At 32.6% G+C, this 19,782-nt stretch overlaps 1 protein-coding gene across 2 annotated transcripts; it reads right to left on the bottom strand.

Moving 5' to 3' along the window:
- Window positions 1–49: 49 nt before the first annotated feature.
- LOC138324947 (uncharacterized) lies at window positions 50–13,079 on the bottom strand. 2 transcript variants are annotated; one of them, XM_069270240.1, is made up of 6 exons: window positions 6,332–13,079; window positions 6,121–6,227; window positions 4,610–5,418; window positions 4,058–4,314; window positions 2,947–3,345; window positions 50–1,752 (listed from the first exon to the last, which is right to left on the bottom strand). In XM_069270240.1, exons 3-6 carry the CDS (start codon window positions 5,415–5,417, stop codon window positions 1,597–1,599), a joined length of 1,620 nt encoding a protein of 539 aa, XP_069126341.1. In that variant the 5' UTR covers window position 5,418; window positions 6,121–6,227; window positions 6,332–13,079; the 3' UTR covers window positions 50–1,596. The 2 variants fall into 2 exon arrangements, with proteins under 2 accessions (XP_069126341.1, XP_069126332.1); XM_069270231.1 differs by having other exon boundaries at window positions 6,121–13,079.
- Between the last annotated feature and the right edge of the window lie 6,703 nt (window positions 13,080–19,782).

The raw sequence follows: 19,782 nt of genomic DNA, 5'->3' as shown, positions 1-19,782 counted from the left end.
ACGCTTGATTATATTTAAACAATTTATTCAACACTTAATAGAAAAAATAAGCACTAGTAGTTTGAGTAGTTTTAACACAAAAAAAAAACTTAAACAGATGGTCACACTTCTTAAGACCATTCCACGTCATCTCAGAAATCGTTCCTACACGAACAATCACATCCATTTAGACGTACGAGTATATTTATCTATTGTTTAAGACAATTTCGGTTCCAAAATGTGTCAAATTATAAATGCAATGTTTAGAAATGTAGTTATATAATCATAATATTTTATACAGCATATGCTAATATTTTTTCATTTGTCATAATGCTATCATATCTGAAATATGCATAAACTATGTTAATTATTTGAAAAAGAATGATTTCGATTTTGATTAAGTCTTAAGCTATGAATACAAAAGAAAAGTATCTTTAAAAAAAAGAATATATATATTTTTTTCAATATATCTACCAACATTGGTAAATGTTCATTGGCTTAACTTATACATATATATGGTAGTCATGGCAAGTAGATATGCAATTTTATTGTTTATATAGCCAATATCTAAAAATCTTCAAACGAGTTTCAATTTACAGTTTTACATATTAAATGGACCAAATTGATATGGGTTTCTAAAGGTTCAAACCCTAACATAATTCCTATACATCACATTCTTATCATGCGATTCCACATTCTTCAAAAATGCAAAAACTCTTACTTCTGATACGATAAATATAAAGTATTGTCTTAATGTGGATATTGATACAAAAGATTGGTATAAATCTTCTTGAAGAATGTAATATAGTAATATAACAATAAGCGATTTAAGAACATATTGCACATAACCCAAGCATTGGAAGGGACATAACTCCGACATGGCACACTGTACATTCAGTGTCATGAAGTGAAGATAAACCATATATATAAAAAAAAATTTGGAACCTTTAACAAATAGATATACATTATGTATCTTTTTCTTTTAATCAATGTTATTTTGAATTTTTGTCATGTTCAAATTAAGATATTCTCTGAAATCAATGGTAATTCAAAGCTACTCAATTTTACACGAAACTATCATTTACTTTAAAGCTGACAATGTAAGTTTAAAAAGCATGCATTTGAAATTTAAAAAAAAATGGATGTACATGAATTTTTAATCAAACAAAGATTCCATGAAGTAGGAAGTCATGGAGTGCTGATTGTATGAGAATGATTGGAGACCCATGGAGATTATCTTGCGATTATCTTTGCCTCATTATCAAATCCTTGCGTGACCATTCGACTTGCTGAGTAGATCCCTTAGAAACAGGTATTCATTGCTACAACATTACTTTGTGTGGAAAGTTCCACCTTTTCCTGTAAAAATCAATATTTTACTCTCATAAAAAAGGACGTGGCATCCGATAGTTTCTCCCAAAAACAAATAAATATATAAAAGAAAATACTAAACAAATTTTGGCCTGACGGAATAGAACATTTTTAAACTTACCAGCCTGTCTTTAGACATTTTAAAATGCAGTCCCTGCCAAAACAGTAGAAATGACTATTTTATAAAATTATAACATTTAGATGTCTTGAAAGGTAATATCAATAACATCAAAATCGCACGACCCGTCATTTTAATAAGCTCTTAAATGATTTCCAGAGTGACTTCCGTCGACTATGTTCGGTGGCTGGTACGTCGTTTATTTGCCATTTCTCCGCCATCGAGGGATTATGTTTAGAATCTATAGGATTTATCAACGGCTGTAAGGGCTCGACGACTCTCTCCTGTAATAAACAGAAACAAATACATCTTAACTGCAGTCCCGCTATGTAACCTTACCAAACGCAGTTGGAAGTCATATAAACTATAAACTGCATTCGCTTGTTATAACGTCATTATCATTGTGACGTCACAATTGTCGTGCCAGCGATCACGGAAACTGGCTGTTCAAATGGCTGTTCCATCCTTGACGATAACGAATGATTAATTCATTATAGATGCAAAATACCTTGTTACTTCAACATAAAATTGTATAAAATTGTAACCAAATGTAAATATAAGCATTGAATGTTTTTCATAAGGCATTCATAGCTAATATGAATGCCGACTTGAGAGAGGAAATCCAACATGAAGCGCTTCATGGAATTTGCCTGTGTCCAGTTTGCATTCATATTGGCTATGAATGCCAACTAAAAGACGTTCAATGCTTAAATGAATACGACCGTAGCTGTAAGGATACATTGCCACAGTTAGAGGGATAATGCACCTATCTTGTGCAATACATTGTTTTCAGAACCGGATGAAGTATTTACATGGATAGTGTCAATATTTCATTCTCCATCTATCTAGTGTATCGAATTTCGGGTCGTTGAAATAACGCGTGTGTTTAAATACCACAAATTGTTCTGGTTACTGGTTCATAAGAAAAAAGGGAATATGCTATGTATTATGTTTTCATTCTTTAAATTTGGTTGTAGTATTGATTTCAAAAATATAATTTTATTTTGGATTTGAGATTACTTATCCATAGGAATACTAGTTCCAGTTAAATTGGACCGTCCGATTTTTCTTTGTTCGTCAGCAGAAAGGAAGACAACTTCTTCAAGAGGTGTCATGACTCAATCTTAGAGAGAGTTCCGCTCGACGCCATTCAGTTCGGGTCGCGGCGATCTGTGCTCTATTTAATTTTTGTATGATTTTTATTTATTTAAATAATGGAGACTATTTGAAAAGCAAATACAGATTTGTAAACGGCGGTAGCTCAATAATATAATCTAATTGTCATCTAATTGGAATATACTAGTATCACTATCCACTAATGAAAAACGAACTGTAAGTGTATACAAATGACAAAAATTATCTAAGTAATCGTGATTGCTTTGCATGAATCAATCCTGTATAGAAAAAAAATATTAACGAATATTTAGGGTAGCATCAGAGCCACAAAATATGAATCGGTATTTCTGAATAAATCTCACCTGGCTCTCAAATACAGATTCCGAAGATGACGCTTGTTCTAAATGGTATTCACGTGGCGAAGGGAATCCGGAAGCTCCAGAACTTCGGGATGAAGCGAAAGAACGGTTATGTGGCGATGGCTGTTCTGAAGCTCCGGAACCACGGGAGGAAGCGAATGAGTGGTCATGTGGCAAAGGCTGTTCGGATGTCCCAGAACCTAGGGATGAAGAGAAGAAACGGCCATGTGGCGAAGGCTGTTCTGAAGTCCCAGAGCTATGGGGAGATGACGCGAACAAGGGGTATTGTGGCGAACGTTCTTCAGAAGTTCCAGAACTTCGGTAAGATGATTCGTCTTCCATTTCAGACGTGGTCCACCGCCGCTCTTGTTGACCAGAAAACATTTCATGGAATGGTTCCGCCTGAAACGAATAGTGCGATGCTAGAATAGTTGTTATTAGAAATCAGCTTAATAACGCGGGTCATCTGATGTTTCCCGCCGTCGTCCTAATTACCGAACGTTAGTTGCCTATCACTGCGCCAGACGACAAAACGGCGAAATGAATCTTCACTGTTAAAATAGATGGCGCAGAAAATCTCACATTTATTTGGTGTTATAACCACATCTAATTAGGACATCGATATATATTTGCTTGTGTTGTTATTGCTTTTAAGAAACTTAAAATTTTTATTTCGGAAATGTAGTGGGCCTTTAAGACATTTTTGACACTAAAAACACATTGTATTGTACATATCTCAAAGCTAATAGATAATACTAAAATTATTAACAAAGATTATCTTTTTATCCCGCCACAGGCAAAAATCTTGTATTTCTATTGGTTAAAATAATGCCACATGATATCCGAGATATAGTCGTTTTTGGGCTCGGACAACAGAGTTGTCGTTGGTTGTTTTCCGAAATGTTTCACGTTCATGGCAGTGAAAGTTTACCTGATGACACTATCAAACGCTAGGACAATCGGCTAGAATTATTTCTTTTAAAAAGAAAAGGACCATAACAATTTGAGTCATTCGATGAGGAAAAATTGCATCACATGTGCGACATTTGGTTGACATTATTTTATATTCATCATTTTTTTTATCATAAAGTACAATGGAATTTGACGGCCATACCTTTTTCTTTAACCTCAACGTTCCTGGCCCCAAAAAGTCCGTACTTTTGGAGTGTCGAATCGTACTTTCACCATTGAAGTCGTCGGACCAACCCAAACAACCTGTACTCTTACTCAAGGTAGCTACATCCTCTTTTGATCCCGAGGATTCACTGTCGGTCTCATCAAGTGATATCACTTTAGTAGCGATCCCTTTCTTATCTAGTAGTCTTAATGCCCTTTGAAGGTCATCACTTTTCTTCAACTGAATAGCTACACCTAATATCACAAACAATCATGGATCTTATTACTGTAAAATATATCGATATTTGCTTTTGTATATATATTTCAATAAGTATTATTAAGTTACTATTCTGACGTTGTTATCTTAGAGATAACCTAGACCTAAAAACGCATATAACTTAAACATTAACAACTGTTGTAGCAATTATTTTTGTACCAAAATATATGTTTATAATGGAGATGTCTCATTCTTGAAATTTTCAACCAAAGTTTTTTCTTTCAATCTCAATTGCATGTTTCTGATATTGTCAACTATAAAAATAGAGATTACCTTTACGATGTCGATGTCTTGGCTTTCTCTTGATTGATTTCAATTCTTTCTGCATATCACTAAGTGATTGATAAATATTAGTCACATTTTCGGACCATTCTTGTCGTAGTTTTTTGTTTTCATCAACAGCATCTTGCTCAAAGCTTGTTTCTTTTAAGCGGTCAATGTCATCTTGATACGCAGACCCAGTCAATCGCGCGATGGCAAGACTGATGTCTTTCCACTTAGTGTTAAAATCTCTACGCGAAATCACCAAAGACGTTAGGTGAGCTAACTTGTTTCGATGTAATCTAACCCTCAACACATCATCTGCCTCTGTAACTTCCCAGTTCAGCGGCATTGAATCCATGCTACAAGATGGTTTACATTTAAAAACATTAAATATCAATACACTGAGAAGAGATACATCAAGGTCGTGTATATTCACACTTCTGTTTGAAAACAGGATTTTCCATTGTGCTTGATTGATTATCTTTTTTCTATTTAGCTCCCTTAGTTTCTTATCGTTTTTATTGACGATCTGGGTAAGAAATGAAACTTCAAGAATGTTTTGCACAGGGTCGCCATCTTTGGAACCTTGGACGCATTTGTTAAGATCAGGAAGAGGATTTGGCAAGAGATAATTCGTGCCTGCCATAACAATACTCCCATCAGTGAAATAGGTAAATGTTGGCCTCTTAGAGCTGACATACTCCTTCCACAGCAGTTTTATAAGTATAGATTTTAATGCGATGGTTCCATATTGTTGAATTAGCTGCATCAACCGACAAAAATAGACGACATCTTCCGGGGACTGAGACGAGGACATGCTACAATCATAATAAAATGTTATCAAAGACGGCCTGAACAATAAAAATTGCAGAAAAATAAAAATATATTATAACCAAGCATATAGTTCTTAGATAAATGGTAAACCTAATGTCATCATTAGTGTTTTTTCATTAATAATTGCAACGTCATAAATACGTGTCATAAACAAATGTATTTCTTCAGGCATAGAGAGGCTATATTTTCTTGGTGTTGTTGTTCTCAGGAATAGCGGCACATTACTTTCAAATTAAAAATATCTTTATTTGAAACACAAAAAATAAGCAACTCTAACATAAGTTAAATCATTAATCTTAGAGACAGAATAAATTGGAGAAAACTTCATAGATTATGGTCGCAGAGTTACATTACTTTCTTATTACATTGTGATATTTATCATAATGAATCGACCGTTTTTATCTTAGTTAAGAAAACATAACCAACTTTATAATATAGGACCTTAATCCATTGCTATGCACTTGATAATATGATACTGTCTTTAAATAGAGACAATGTGAAACTACATCATACAACAATGACAGTACATTTAAGTATCATTTATCGGGTTCATAAACTGATAAAATAGGTATATCTACCTGGCGTTTTACTACGGAATAAAATCTATGATGAAAAAGTCAGAAATCGCATACGAAATTTTAAAGCGACAGTATAACAGTCAGAGCCATTATACACACAAATCTTACCTGAATTCGTAGATACCTGTCGTTTCTAATGTCTATTTTTAGCATTGAAATTCCCCGAACTAGGAGGCATAGCTAAATAGCGGAACGAAGGTCTATTAAACATGCACCTGTAAGATATATGTCGGTAAAATGCAGGTTATATACATTTAAAATTATCAATAAAATCACAGTATAGTTATCAGTCTATAAAATTATGTATTCCGACAGTTACCTTGTTGGTAGTTGAGGAATTCTGTTCCGGATGCGACCCATACACTCCTTTGATGTAAATACACACTGTCTAGCTATGTCACGATAAATAGAACTAGGACGCAAGACACGAATTTTAATATCAATATACCTACGACTATAAATAGCATATTATTTATAGGTGTTACAGCCGTATTGTAGTGACTGGATCCTCAAAACTGACAGGTGATACCTGATAAATAATCATATTTCTACAACAAATAAAGATTGAAGTTGATAAAGAACGATATTACATTTTACATGATTTACTGGAGAAAGTTCAGCTACGAAACCACAATGTCACCTGAATAAGGTCAGCAACGCCAGATAACAGTGATTAAAAAATGCTTAGATGATTTAATCGTACTATACTTACAGTAGAAGTGTGAAAAATTAACATACATTTACAATGTGTGTCTGTATGGAGTATTAAAATTCCACACAAATACCTTTGTATGTATCTGAGTATGTTGTAATGTTTTACTGTGAACGATTGTCTAGTCGCGACACATATGATTTATTCATACATTTTTATCATTATGGAAGTCCGTCGCTTCATCATAAAGTATACGGTATGTGTCAATATGGGTCCCTAAGACTCAAAAATCAATGCCAACTTACCTGACTAAAATAATTTTCCTATTATAGCAATTTCCCATACCCCCTACCTAGCTGGAGTGTCCACCCCCAATGGAAACACAAAAACACAGTTGTTCTCCACAGCTACAGGAAAGTCATTGCTTCACGCTTTCTTAATTATTACCACCAACCAGTTCTCACCCAAATACTTGAACATAGAAATATGAGTGTGCACATATAAATGTTACTGTCTATTTCATGTATCGTATTTTGTTATGATGTCGGTTACTTATAAACAGTAAACACTATTTTGAAGCAAAAACACATTATACGTCTGAATTTGAACTAACATAAAATGTGCAAACTATTCAATCCGGTCGACACACAAATATTTACTCCGCTATTTTTATCACTTGGCCATCCTAAGATCTTGATTATGCATGTGTTTGATGATCAGTGTTCTCACGCCACGTATAACTATCATGGTACTCGTTGGTTCCATAAAGAGGTGAAATAAGTCATCTGTATCTTGGTATCTCGGTACTCAACCATGTCAAAAGGACGTTACCAACTACCACCATTCTAAACCAGCCAGATTCAGTCACATAACTTGATTTGAATCCCCGTGTAATCTGACAGATTCCAGTATGTACATAATTGAGACGAAAGATGACAGTCAGAGTAGATTGTTTAGGGACTTTGTTTCCATCAATTACATGATTGGTAAGGTAAAATAACACAAATGTTAATATTGCGGCAAAAAATACATCATGATTAAACAAGTGTCTAATACTTTGTCACCAAGCTGGACCATATGATATACCACAGTAACCCAATATCGCGAGATAGTGTAATGGGTCTGAAAGTATGTCTCTAAACCAGACACTATACAAAACATATCCTAAAGAAGGGTAGTTTTACCAGGTGGTATGTTAATCACGCTATCTTCAAATATGTCACCTTACCCCGTTCATTCACACACTACAATACAAGAGTAATCTGATATCATGGTTGACAATATTCAAGTAGTTGTAGTAGAAAACCATCCTATACATCGCATTTATACATGATGTTTTCTCCAGCCAAAACAGCTCGCTTAACAGCAGAGCATTTCTTTACCTTACACAATATCTCATGTAAAACAAAATACGAAGCCGGGTTACATAAAATTTACACGGGCTCCATTATCATTATATCATCATAACCTCAACAAAATCAAAATATATTTCTTATATTTACAGTTTTTCAAGTAAATGAATATTATTTATTCTCGCGACAGTTGCATATTCTTATTAAAATATCCATATTTTCTCTCTCTCGTCATCGTCAACGAATTCGATTGAACAGCTGATTGGAATCGAGTCATTCATACGTTCCCATCAATATGTGGGTTCATGACCTCACGTTGCTACGCCGCTACTATTCCCGTAACAATAGATCATTATACACTGAAAATGATACCATGTCAGTCCAAACTGTAAATATATTATTATACGACATTTACTGTTGATTGATTCGGCTTATTTAAAAGGTTATAAGTTACAAGTTCAAAAATAGCAATACAATCTGCATTTTTGGCGTAATTTCAAGAATGTTTCAGCTGGATAAACAGGATATATTTTTCGACAGCTAACTGTTGTAAGGTATACCCGATATGGTGACAACTTTAATCTTCATGTGGAATATTAAGTATTTTAATCACGTAATAGTTTTCTGGGGTTGTTTAATGGCATAGAACAATTGGAGGTTTGTATATAACCCAATTTAACACTTATTAAAATGTTATTAAAATGATGCAAAATGTAACTTTTAAGTATTTTCCCTATGGGGATTTCATATTGTTAAACAAGAGGGGTGAATACTGAGAAACCTCTTTCAAAAAATAAAATGAAATAAAATAAAGACAAGCTAGACAATAGAGGATGTCTTTATCCTACAACAAACTTTTATGTTTATATATATACAGTAAACTTCACACCGAAATAAACACAGATAGGCCAAACGAGAGGAACTGACTCAGAGAATCAGAGCAATAAAAACGAAAATGAAACCATCGATTTCTTAGTTTATTAGCTCTGTACAATGTATAAACAATGTAAAAGCATCACTCATAAACATTTTATGCAATGACAAATTATTTTTCCCTAACAAATTATTTTATATGGCTTTATTTCATAGTAATCTATCAATATATACGATATAAACATGAGTAAAAACACATATAAACCAAAAGTTGTCTTTACAAAATGAGAATTTACATGAGTCTTATAAGCTATGTATTTTGTTCAATAAATGTAAAGTGAGTCAAAAAATGGAGTTGTTATTTAAAAGACTATGCAGGTGAACTATTGTCTGTGGTATATCCGCTTTTAGCCGATAGAAATACGGTGAAAATAAGGAAATCTGTATGTGCTGAAATATGCAAATAGGGTGTAGTAATATTTTCATCAGCAAAAAGGTACTAATTAATATTCAAAAGTCAAATTCTAATAAAGAATTCGTTGATATCATTTTTTTAATTGGGAATACTTTTTAAGATGAAATATTACTCATTTTACGTCCTATGGAGTTTAATTTTTCATAGTTGCTTAAATAATATAAAACTCATTATTGGACTATATAAAACATAGTTGAGAGTTGAATAACACTGGCTATCGTGGAAGAATAAAGTATGTCACAGAACCAGCGATTTTATTTAGTACAAACATCAGATACAAAACAATCAATTTGCAATAAGATATTATCATACAATAGAGTTTACATGTATTATAAGAAACATCATAAGATATACTAAAGTTTTGTTAATTAAGTTCAAGCACTCACTAATATATTTTATATTATTTATTTTATAATTATAAGTACTTTTTTTAAATCATCATATAAAAACACACTGTACAATATTTATTAGAGTGTCACACATGTTTTACAATCAATTATAGTAATTGACTGAAGCACTAGTTAAACAGAATGTGTACAAGTATTTTTAATAAGATATTTTAATTGGTATATATTTTAAAGTAATTAAAATACCCTTGCACTCATATAATTCAATGTTTTCCAAAATAATCATATAATAATAAGACATTTTAAAAGCGTCGCATGTATTTAAAACAGTAAGTAATTTACCATTGGAGCATGCTCATATGCGAAATAGTTCCTGCCAATTTAAGCAAGGTGCAGCAGTTGTGATGCTGATCATGAGTCGGCTTTTGTCATCAAGTCAATGGTTCCTTTCTGGTATCCCAAATAATGTCTGCATATTCTAAATTGGTCTGATATAGGAGAGATGTTAAGTTCTTGGTGAATTTCTATCTAGTTTATGTTTCAATGTTCGTAATAAGTTCTGTCTTGATGAAGCTTTTTCACAAATATTAAAGATGTGATCCGACCATGACCCTTTTTTAAAATGTTAAACCTAGGTATCTATGAAATTGATGTTGTGATACTTGGTGGGTTTTAAAAGTGAGTTGTGGGTGAAGATCTGTATGTTTTCTTGTAAATGTTAAAGACGTTGTTTTCTTTTGATTGAAGATAATTAGCCATTGATTGATCAGCCCATGAAGAAATTGATGATTGATCTTCATTAAAGAACTCTGCATGTGTTACTGTCAGCAAAAGGTCGTCATCATTATCAATACAGACATAAGTCATCGGCAACTAATTTAATATAAGATCATTTAATTATCTGTTAAGTCATTTATAAACAATAGGAAAAGAAAAGACCAAGTACTGAACCTTGCGGTACTCCAGCAGTTATTGGTTTTTTTCATTTTCTGTCGGATAAGTAGGCTTCAAACCAATCGTATAGTTAACCTTTAATTCCATATTTTTTTTTCAAATTATACAAAAAGCCTAAATGCCATACTCGATCAAAAGCCTTACTTAAATCACAGAAAATTGAAATTAATAAATCATAATTTACATTGTAGCAGTTACAAGTTATTTTCTAAATATTGAAGGGATTACAATATTGAATAAAATATTCTTTTGTTTTGTGGAAATACTCATAAAATGGGGGGGGGGGGTGTAATTATTTTATGGTAGAGTACATAATATAGGTTTTGTGTGAAAGGAGCCGACGGGAATATTAACAAAAGTAAAATCTTAATCAAAAGTAATATAACAAATTGACCAACTACAGATTTTAGCAAAACAAGATAATATCTTAATATGAAATAATTAAAGCAATAGCAATGACCATGTAATGACATTACTTCCGAAGATGACAACATCACCGATGCTCTTAATTATAATAAAATACAGAAAGATTTATGAGTAAATATGCTAATTCTAAGGACAATAACCTAGTTATGGCTAAAAGTTCCATGACTACAACATGTAATAATTTCATATTTACAAGTATTAAAGGCAAATATTTCACGGCTGTTGTCTCAAAATAATCATGTCTGTTCAATAAGATTTATTATGTAAATCCTAATGATCTATATTCCTACAATAATCAACATATGCCGATATTATTATAATTAAAATGATTATATTTACAAAGATAAACCATTATAATTAACCTGTAAAGTTAACGTTACACAGCGCAATGTAAAGAGACTTCTTCCTCTTCTTTGGTTTTATTTCTCCATAAATGAAGAGTTTATTCAAAACTTTAAGACAAGAATTACAAAAAGAAAAATGGAAGCCAATATACATAAATAAAACATATTTGACGTCCTAAATCAGGACATTATTATAAGAAAATTTAGAGAAAAAAATATATTTACAGAGAGAGGGAAAAAATCAATACATTAATAAGGAAAAACTGACATCTTCAAAGACATCATGATATGAATGTAAGAATGTACACATATTTACTGAAACGCTAATTCAGCAGCTTTCACAGAAAAGCAACAACAAACGTAAGCAAATCTTATAAAATACCCATCATCCGGTAATAGTTATAATCAAGGATGTACCCTAATAGGACACAAATAAGTTCGTGTCTATCTAAATTGACTAATTTTACGCATAAGACAACTGGATAATTGTTGACAATATTTGTGAAGAATTCATCACGTATATCAAATAGATCTTGATGTTTACATTCAAGTAAGCAATGGGCTAAAGCATCATGAGATATCACATTACATTTCGCACATAAAAGCTCACAACGTGGGCTTAACAACCACAGACTTGCTACTCTACTGCAAATATTAAGAGCGCAGCTCTCTGCGCGGCCAAAGGCCGCGTAGAGCGAAGCTCTACTAACCATAACACGTGTGAGAGCATATAGATTCCAATACACTCCAGTACTCCTTGGACTTTGAAATTGTGTCCCGCGGGAAAAGTCTCGCGCCTCCATGTAGGCAGCCATGTTTTAATTCTCGTTATCAGCACGACGAGATTTGAAATTTCTGTACTAGACTAAATGTGTTATCAGTATACGTTTTTAAAATAACTGTAAGAAGTTTTAATTTACACATATACAAGAACAACGCAATAAATGTACTGGTCCAATATTATAAGACTCTTTCATATGTGGATATGAAGGATAGGGATATTCTACCCGAGGGTCACAAAATGTAGTAAAACCCGAGGCTTGCCGAGGGTTTTGCAACATTTTGTGATCCCGAGGGTAGAATATCCCTATCCTTCATATCCACTTATGAAAGAGTATTTTTCTTTCATACCACGACGTTTTACTGCAATTTTACAACTATAATATCCCGCCATTTTGAAATAAATTCGAAGAAACCCACGACTGGAAGTCAATTTCCGTACATGAAAAATTACGTGATATTTTCAACACAAATTCCGTTGCTTGCATCTTTTATAGTAAAACCAGTCAATTTTGTGAAAAAAATGTTAAAATTTTACCGAGGAAATAGAGATTTTGTTGACGCCGTGACGTCACGAGGCTTTATTGCATGGGTATCCATGCAATACAGCCTCAGGCGACATGAGTGTATTGCCCTAGACCAGCCAGTATTACACGTGTAGGTATGAAAGAAAAACTGTGTATGTTCTCAAGTGCACGGCACCGTCAGCAGTGACGTCACAAAACCTGACGCCAAAGATGACGGCACAGATTCGCGCGTATTTTTTTATAGCATCTGCATCTGATAAAATCAAGATTGAAGTATATTGAACTATTCCATTTGGATTATTTTGAATTCTTTCTAACTATCGATATATATATATATATATATATATATATATATATATATATATATATATATATATATAGTATGTGCATGTCAGTGAAATATTTTATTGTTAATCTCGTAGAAAAATATAGACACTATAAAGTTATGATGTTATAATCTTTTACATGTAGCTACGCTCTTCTGAGGCCTTGCCTTAAATTCATATTAGCTTGAAAAGAAGATAAGTGTTTCCAAAGAAACCAAAGAAGTGATCCATGTAAACATCATCTGATTGAAAACACGGTTGGTACGATTACGTTTGGGCGTATGCAGTATGGCATTTAATGCTATTTCACGAAGCATTGTTTTCTTGTTCTAGTACAGTTAAACTACAAATATATATATATATATATATATATATATGATAAATTTAAAGAAAAATCCTTACGGACGAAATCTATAAGAAATAAAAACAATAACGACTGACTAGTGAGCGCTTTCGCCCCATTCAAGGGAGCTCTTCAGACTGTTTATTGAAGACGTATTATGACGTCATAATTCATGACGTCATTTGCTAAGAGACATGATATAAACAATCAATGAGGAAGAATACAAAGAATACAATGTCGGATTAAATAAAAGACAAAACATGAAAATATAAAAATATTTCCTGTGCTCGGTAGGATTCGAACACGCTAAGTGCTGAGCAAAAGACAGGGCCATTAACCGATTGAGCTACATCTACATATAAAATACTGCTTCCGAAAAAAAGTACCATCAAGTCAACATTCAACTATAATGTTACATACAACAAAAATGGGTCAGTTTGAATGAGCACTGTTCAAATTAGGTTTTAGAAGTCTGATTAATTCAGATTCCTTAGCCTCGCGTTTGACAACATCCGCATCATCATTCATCTGATATAAAGGGAAAATTTTGAACTCTTCTTTAGAACATTCATGTATATGTTTACTTACTGGTAAAAATCGTAAATGATCAGTCCGTATTTGCTGTCTGTGCACTGTCATTCTTGTACGTAATTCAGTACCCGTTTGACCGACATAAAATTCGGAGCATTTATCACAAATCATTACATATATTACGTTACTAGATCTACAATTCATATTCTTTTTTACTTTGAAAGTAAAACCAGTTTTTAATGTTATCTCACTTCCTTCTACAATGTACTTACAAATCCCACAACGAGGAGTGTGACACTTAGAAACACAACCATAAGATGAACTTCCGAATTTAGAACAAGTTAGGATTTGTTTCAGATTTTTAGGTTGTCGTTTACTATTAATTAAAACAGTACTATTTAGAACTTTTCTCATACGATCACTACCTCTTTTCATGTCTTCGTATTTACTACGAATTACAGGAAACATATTAAAATTACGAGGATTATATGTAGATATAAATGGAATTACGTTATTGTTTTTGTCAATATCTCGAGTACGGGATGTAAAAGGTCCCTTTTCTACAGCCAAACGTATACCGTTCTCAATTAATTGAGGTGGATATCCTTGTGATTCTACAGCCAAACGTATACCGTTCTCAATTAATTGAGGTGGATATCCTTGTGATTCTACAGCCAAACGTATACCGTTTCCTTACATCCTTCCATTTGTTATACTATGGAATCTAATGAATATTCATTGCCTTTTTTAGATGTTCTTGTTATTTTGAAAGACAACATTATTTCTACTGATATATACGCTAAACCTACCGATTCTCATAATTATCTTAACTTTTATTCCAGTCATTCCAAACATATTAAAGTTAACATTCCGTATAATTTGGCATCACGAATCGTCACTTTAGTAAGTGACGAAAGTAACATTAAGAAAAGATTTGAAGAACTTTCTACTCATCTGAAATCACAAGGATATCCACCTCAATTAATTGAGAACGGTATACGTTTGGCTGTAGAAAAGGGACCTTTTACATCCCGTACTCGAGATATTGACAAAAACAATAACGTAATTCCATTTATATCTACATATAATCCTCGTAATTTTAATATGTTTCCTGTAATTCGTAGTAAATACGAAGACATGAAAAGAGGTAGTGATCGTATGAGAAAAGTTCTAAATAGTACTGTTTTAGTTAATAGTAAACGACAACCTAAAAATCTGAAACAAATCCTAACTTGTTCTAAATTCGGAAGTTCGTCTTATGGTTGTGTTTCTAAGTGTCACACTCCTCGTTGTGGGATTTGTAAGTACTTGTAGAAGGAAGTGAGATAACATTAAAAACTGGTTTTACTTTCAAAGTAAAAAAGAATATGAATTGTAGATCTAGTAACGTAATATATGTAATGATTTGTGATAAATGCTCCCGAATTTTATGTCGGTCAAACGGGTACTGAATTACGTACAAGAATGACAGTGCACAGACAGCAAATACGGACTGATCATTTACGATTTTTACCAGTAAGTAAACATATACATGAATGTTCTAAAGGAGAGTTCAAAATTTTCCCTTTATATCAGATGAATGATGCGGATGTTGTCAAACGCGAGGCTAAGGAATCTGAATTAATCAGACTTCTAAAACCTAATTTGAACAGTGCTCATTCAAACTGACCCATTTTTGTTGTATGTAACATTATAGTTGAATGTTGACTTGATGGTACTTTTTTTCGGAAGCAGTATTTTATATGTAGATGTAGCTCAATCGGTTAATGGCCCTGTCTTTTGCTCAGCACTTAGCGTGTTCGAATCCTACCGAGCACAGGAAATATTTTTATATTTTCATGTTTTGTCTTTTATTTAATCCGACATTGTATTCTTTGTATTCTTCCTCATTGATTGTTTATATCATGTCTCTTAGCAAATGACGTCATGAATTATGACGTCATAATACGTCTTCAATAAACAGTCTGAAGAGCTCCCTTGAATGGGGCGAAAGCGCTCACTAGTCAGTCGTTATTGTTTTTATTTCTTATATATATATATATATATATATATATATACGAGCTGCAATTTCTGATCAGAGTCAGACAAGCAACAATAATATATATATACATATAAATACATGTATGTCTTATTTAGTTTAGATATATGCCCATTTACATCTCTCGAATCAACATGGCAAGGATGCAAATTAAGATATACTTATATATAGTATTCTAATTAACGGCGGTTTGCTCATAATACGAATATTTTGTATCGAGGCTCGTTTACCCATATGCCTATTTAAACCGGTTTAATATTTAAGGCGGTGTCCCGAACGATGATATTGTGTCAATTAATACGCCGAATATGCAAATGTATTACTTAAAGAGTCATGTTTACACATCAATCCATTTCCAGCTTTATTCCAGTTCACGTAAATATATGATAAAGAATCTTTGTAAAATAAAAATGAAAAATACACAGCCATAAAAATGTTAAACAGTGAAATAAATATACGAACAAAAATCAACAAAACAAAATACAATTTATTAAACAAACCATGCAATAAAATTAAATCGTTGTTCTTCAAAAATAAGTTCAATTGGTAAAATTCACAGAATTTCCAAATTAACTTTAATTCTATAAAACTATGGATATTTTCATCATAATTTGTGGAAATGAAGAAATATACATCAAATACTAAACTGTGGATTTACATTTTAAACAAAAATGAAACTTCTTATTGATATAAGCTACGTATGTTACATGTTTCATTTTGAAAATCTTCTTCAATGGTTCGGAAGTAATATATAGTTTCACCTTGTATCTAAACAGTCATGGCCCGGAATATATCTCCAACATTTGTGTTTATATAACAATTGGCCTTGTTACCATGGACACAGTCTAACGGCAGAACATTTCATTTCAGTATTCCTTTATAAATGTCCTATAAGACAGACCGCCATGTTTCAATTTCAACAAATGTCGCAAAAAGCAGATGTAATTGGCATCAGACAAGGACTAGTCTAGCCATCTCTAAACGGGCATTGTACATTTTAATATAAATCGCCATACATATACTGCTATATTATTCAGAAGTGTCGAAACATAAAAAAAATATATATTATGAAAATGGAAGAACGTCACTTCGTGCTAAATTCAAAACTGCCTTGCCGACCACATACATAAAGAAACCAACTGATTAATAAGACCACGATCTTGTGGTCTCAATTGGGCTGGGTAAAATGATCAATTTAAAAGTAATACAGTTTTGTCTTTTGCCTTTGAATAGTTTTATACGTATATTTTAATGTAAAACAATGCTGCTTCCTATATGGAAGTGAAGACGTATTTCTTTTAGTTCGTCTTCGCGCAAAACTCAATTGGCACACAAACATATAGATGCATTGATATATCAAACATAAAAATACAATTTCTTTCTTAAAGTGCAGACGGGTTCATCATGATACTTTTACGTAAGGGGTATGTTTAAAAATCTACGAGTAACATTTTAAACTATGTATACATTGAGCTATTTCAATACGTTTTGAAGCGTTATATATCGCGCGCATGTACGTACATATGGAAAGTTCAAAGGTGAAAATAAGTCGTAATAATAAGTAGTTTTGGTCATTTATCGGTGTAAATATCCTGGTTACCGAGGCGATTACGCAACACACTAATTGCCTCAAATATGTATTCACACCATGTAATAATGTAATACAGATAGTGTAATTAAAATTCATAGTCACAGTACATAATACTAACCAAAAGAAAAGCTCTTATTAAAATACCTACGGTCACTATATTTATAGTGATATGTTGAATGAATTCTTACGGAGTCACCACACACAATTTCGAGACAATTCAAGACCAAACAAGCCATCATGTTAGTGGGGATTCACATTATTGAAAATGTCTCATTTAAGACATTCGTCATACAATCACTTTTGCAATCAAAACACAAAGTAAATAATACAACGCTAGGAAAATGTATTCAACGCACTCAAATAAAATCACATTGCATATGTATATTCAATAAGGTAGTTTAACCTATTTAATGCCGTCTATTCATTTACAGCTGTTTTTCTTTTTTTTTTCTTTTTTTTGTCATTAATAAATAATCCATTAATGATATTAATGTCAGGAAAATGGAAATATTTGATAAATAATGTTATCGAAACCAGTTTCCATTTTTGTTTCAAAGCTCTGCAACGGATTACGTAAAGGTGAATACCAAACAAGGATCACCATCCTCCGAATTCATCAATCAAAACATAATACAGATATTATGACATTTGTCACAAACATATCATTCCATAAATAGTGATATGTTTTATCGCTGCATAAGTCTGCAATTGCTCCTTTAAGTGAAATATGAGCATGGAAGATGGTATTTGAAAATGAGAAATACATAGAAGTACAAAACATCAAACAAAACAGAAAATACAAACCGTATAACAAATGGTAATGAGATCCTGATACAGGTGTGCCAAAGTTTTAACCTTGTATAAGGTTAACAGCCCATTGACAGCCAAGATTATTTGGGACCAAACTTAAAACGTAAAAGAAGAGCAACAATGATATAAATTTAAAACTTAGTAAGGTAAAAGTAGACAATTGTGTTCTAAAAAAGACATTGCTCCCATGGGTGTATAAAAGTTTATGCATTGTAATTTTTTCAGTGTGTTTTGCTAGCGCAAAATGTGATCACTTGTTACACATAGTTTTTCATCTTCTCTCTCGTTGTGAATACACACATTTGACAAATTAACTCAAAATATTTAATTTCGAAAAAAAAGGGATACGTGTGCGTTGTAACTATATAACATAATCAGATAATCAAAAAAAGTAATATCTTATCGTGCCCAATGCTGTCAAAAACACGATTGGAACACAATGCGCCAGCCATTAATACCTGTGTAGTCAATAAACTGTAAATTTATAATCAAGCTTGACACCAGTTACATTCCATTTACGTCTCAAATGATTCATTAATATACGGAATTTCAAATTTTTACAAACATATCTAATAACGAGTCACTTTTAACAATAACAATTTTTATGACGAAATCCCAAGACATTTTGCACCTATAATGAACCATTTTAACGGCAATCTTTCGTGAACGCTCGCCACGATAATTGTGACGTCCACAATAATGATTGACGTCATAAGAAGCGGATGGCAGTTCATAAACCGGTGAATGCCATTTGCGCTTGGTAAGATACATAGTGCAATAAAAAGTAAATATAGTGTGTTCTTGGCGACTCTGGTAAATTTGAAAAATAGTTATAGTATGACATTTACGTATGATACAATGGTTGACAATAACATATATCTTGAGTAATTGGTTAGTTGACCTGAGTGGATAATTTGTTATATAACATTATAATTATATTACAAAACGAAATTAACAACACATGTACAAATGAGTCCATCATCACTCGTTCATTATATTTATCCACGTAAGTAATGGACAAAGAAGTAATTCTAACAATCTGATCTGGTCTTTTATCAAGACACAATAACAACGAAACATAATAAAATCTTCAGGACGGTCACACATATCCACACAAACACAAACAAAAACGCACATAGAAAACAGACAAACAACGGACAATAGGGCTATGTATTGTGTAGATGATCATGCATTTGATACATTATAAATTGCAGAAAACATTGGTACACATAACACCATCTACAACGGCATATAGGCTAATTCACACCAAAACATTTCCGTGAGGACGACGAAGAACAATGTGAATATCTATTATTGCATGTGTCCGTCTTTTGTTACCAAATTTAACTTGACCATTTGGATCGCATGATCGCCCGCATATAAATGAAACACTATCGTAAT

The sequence above is a fragment of the Argopecten irradians genome, chromosome 1 (genome assembly GCF_041381155.1).
Source record: "Argopecten irradians isolate NY chromosome 1, Ai_NY, whole genome shotgun sequence".
NCBI classification, from domain to species: domain Eukaryota; kingdom Metazoa; phylum Mollusca; class Bivalvia; order Pectinida; family Pectinidae; genus Argopecten; species Argopecten irradians.
Note: the sequence above shows the minus strand (reverse complement) of the source record. Positions and strands in the feature narration are given on the sequence as shown.

Coding starts and splice junctions, on each gene's coding strand:
- LOC138324947 (XM_069270231.1), bottom strand. CDS start 5,417: ATGTCCTCGTCTCAGTCCCCGGAAGATGTCGTCTATTTTTGTCGGTTG. Junction 4,315..4,609: donor AAGACATCGACATCGTAAAG/GTAATCTCTATT, acceptor TTGTGATATTAG/GTGTAGCTATTCAGTTGAAG. Junction 3,346..4,057: donor CGTTGAGGTTAAAGAAAAAG/GTATGGCCGTCA, acceptor TATTCGTTTCAG/GCGGAACCATTCCATGAAAT.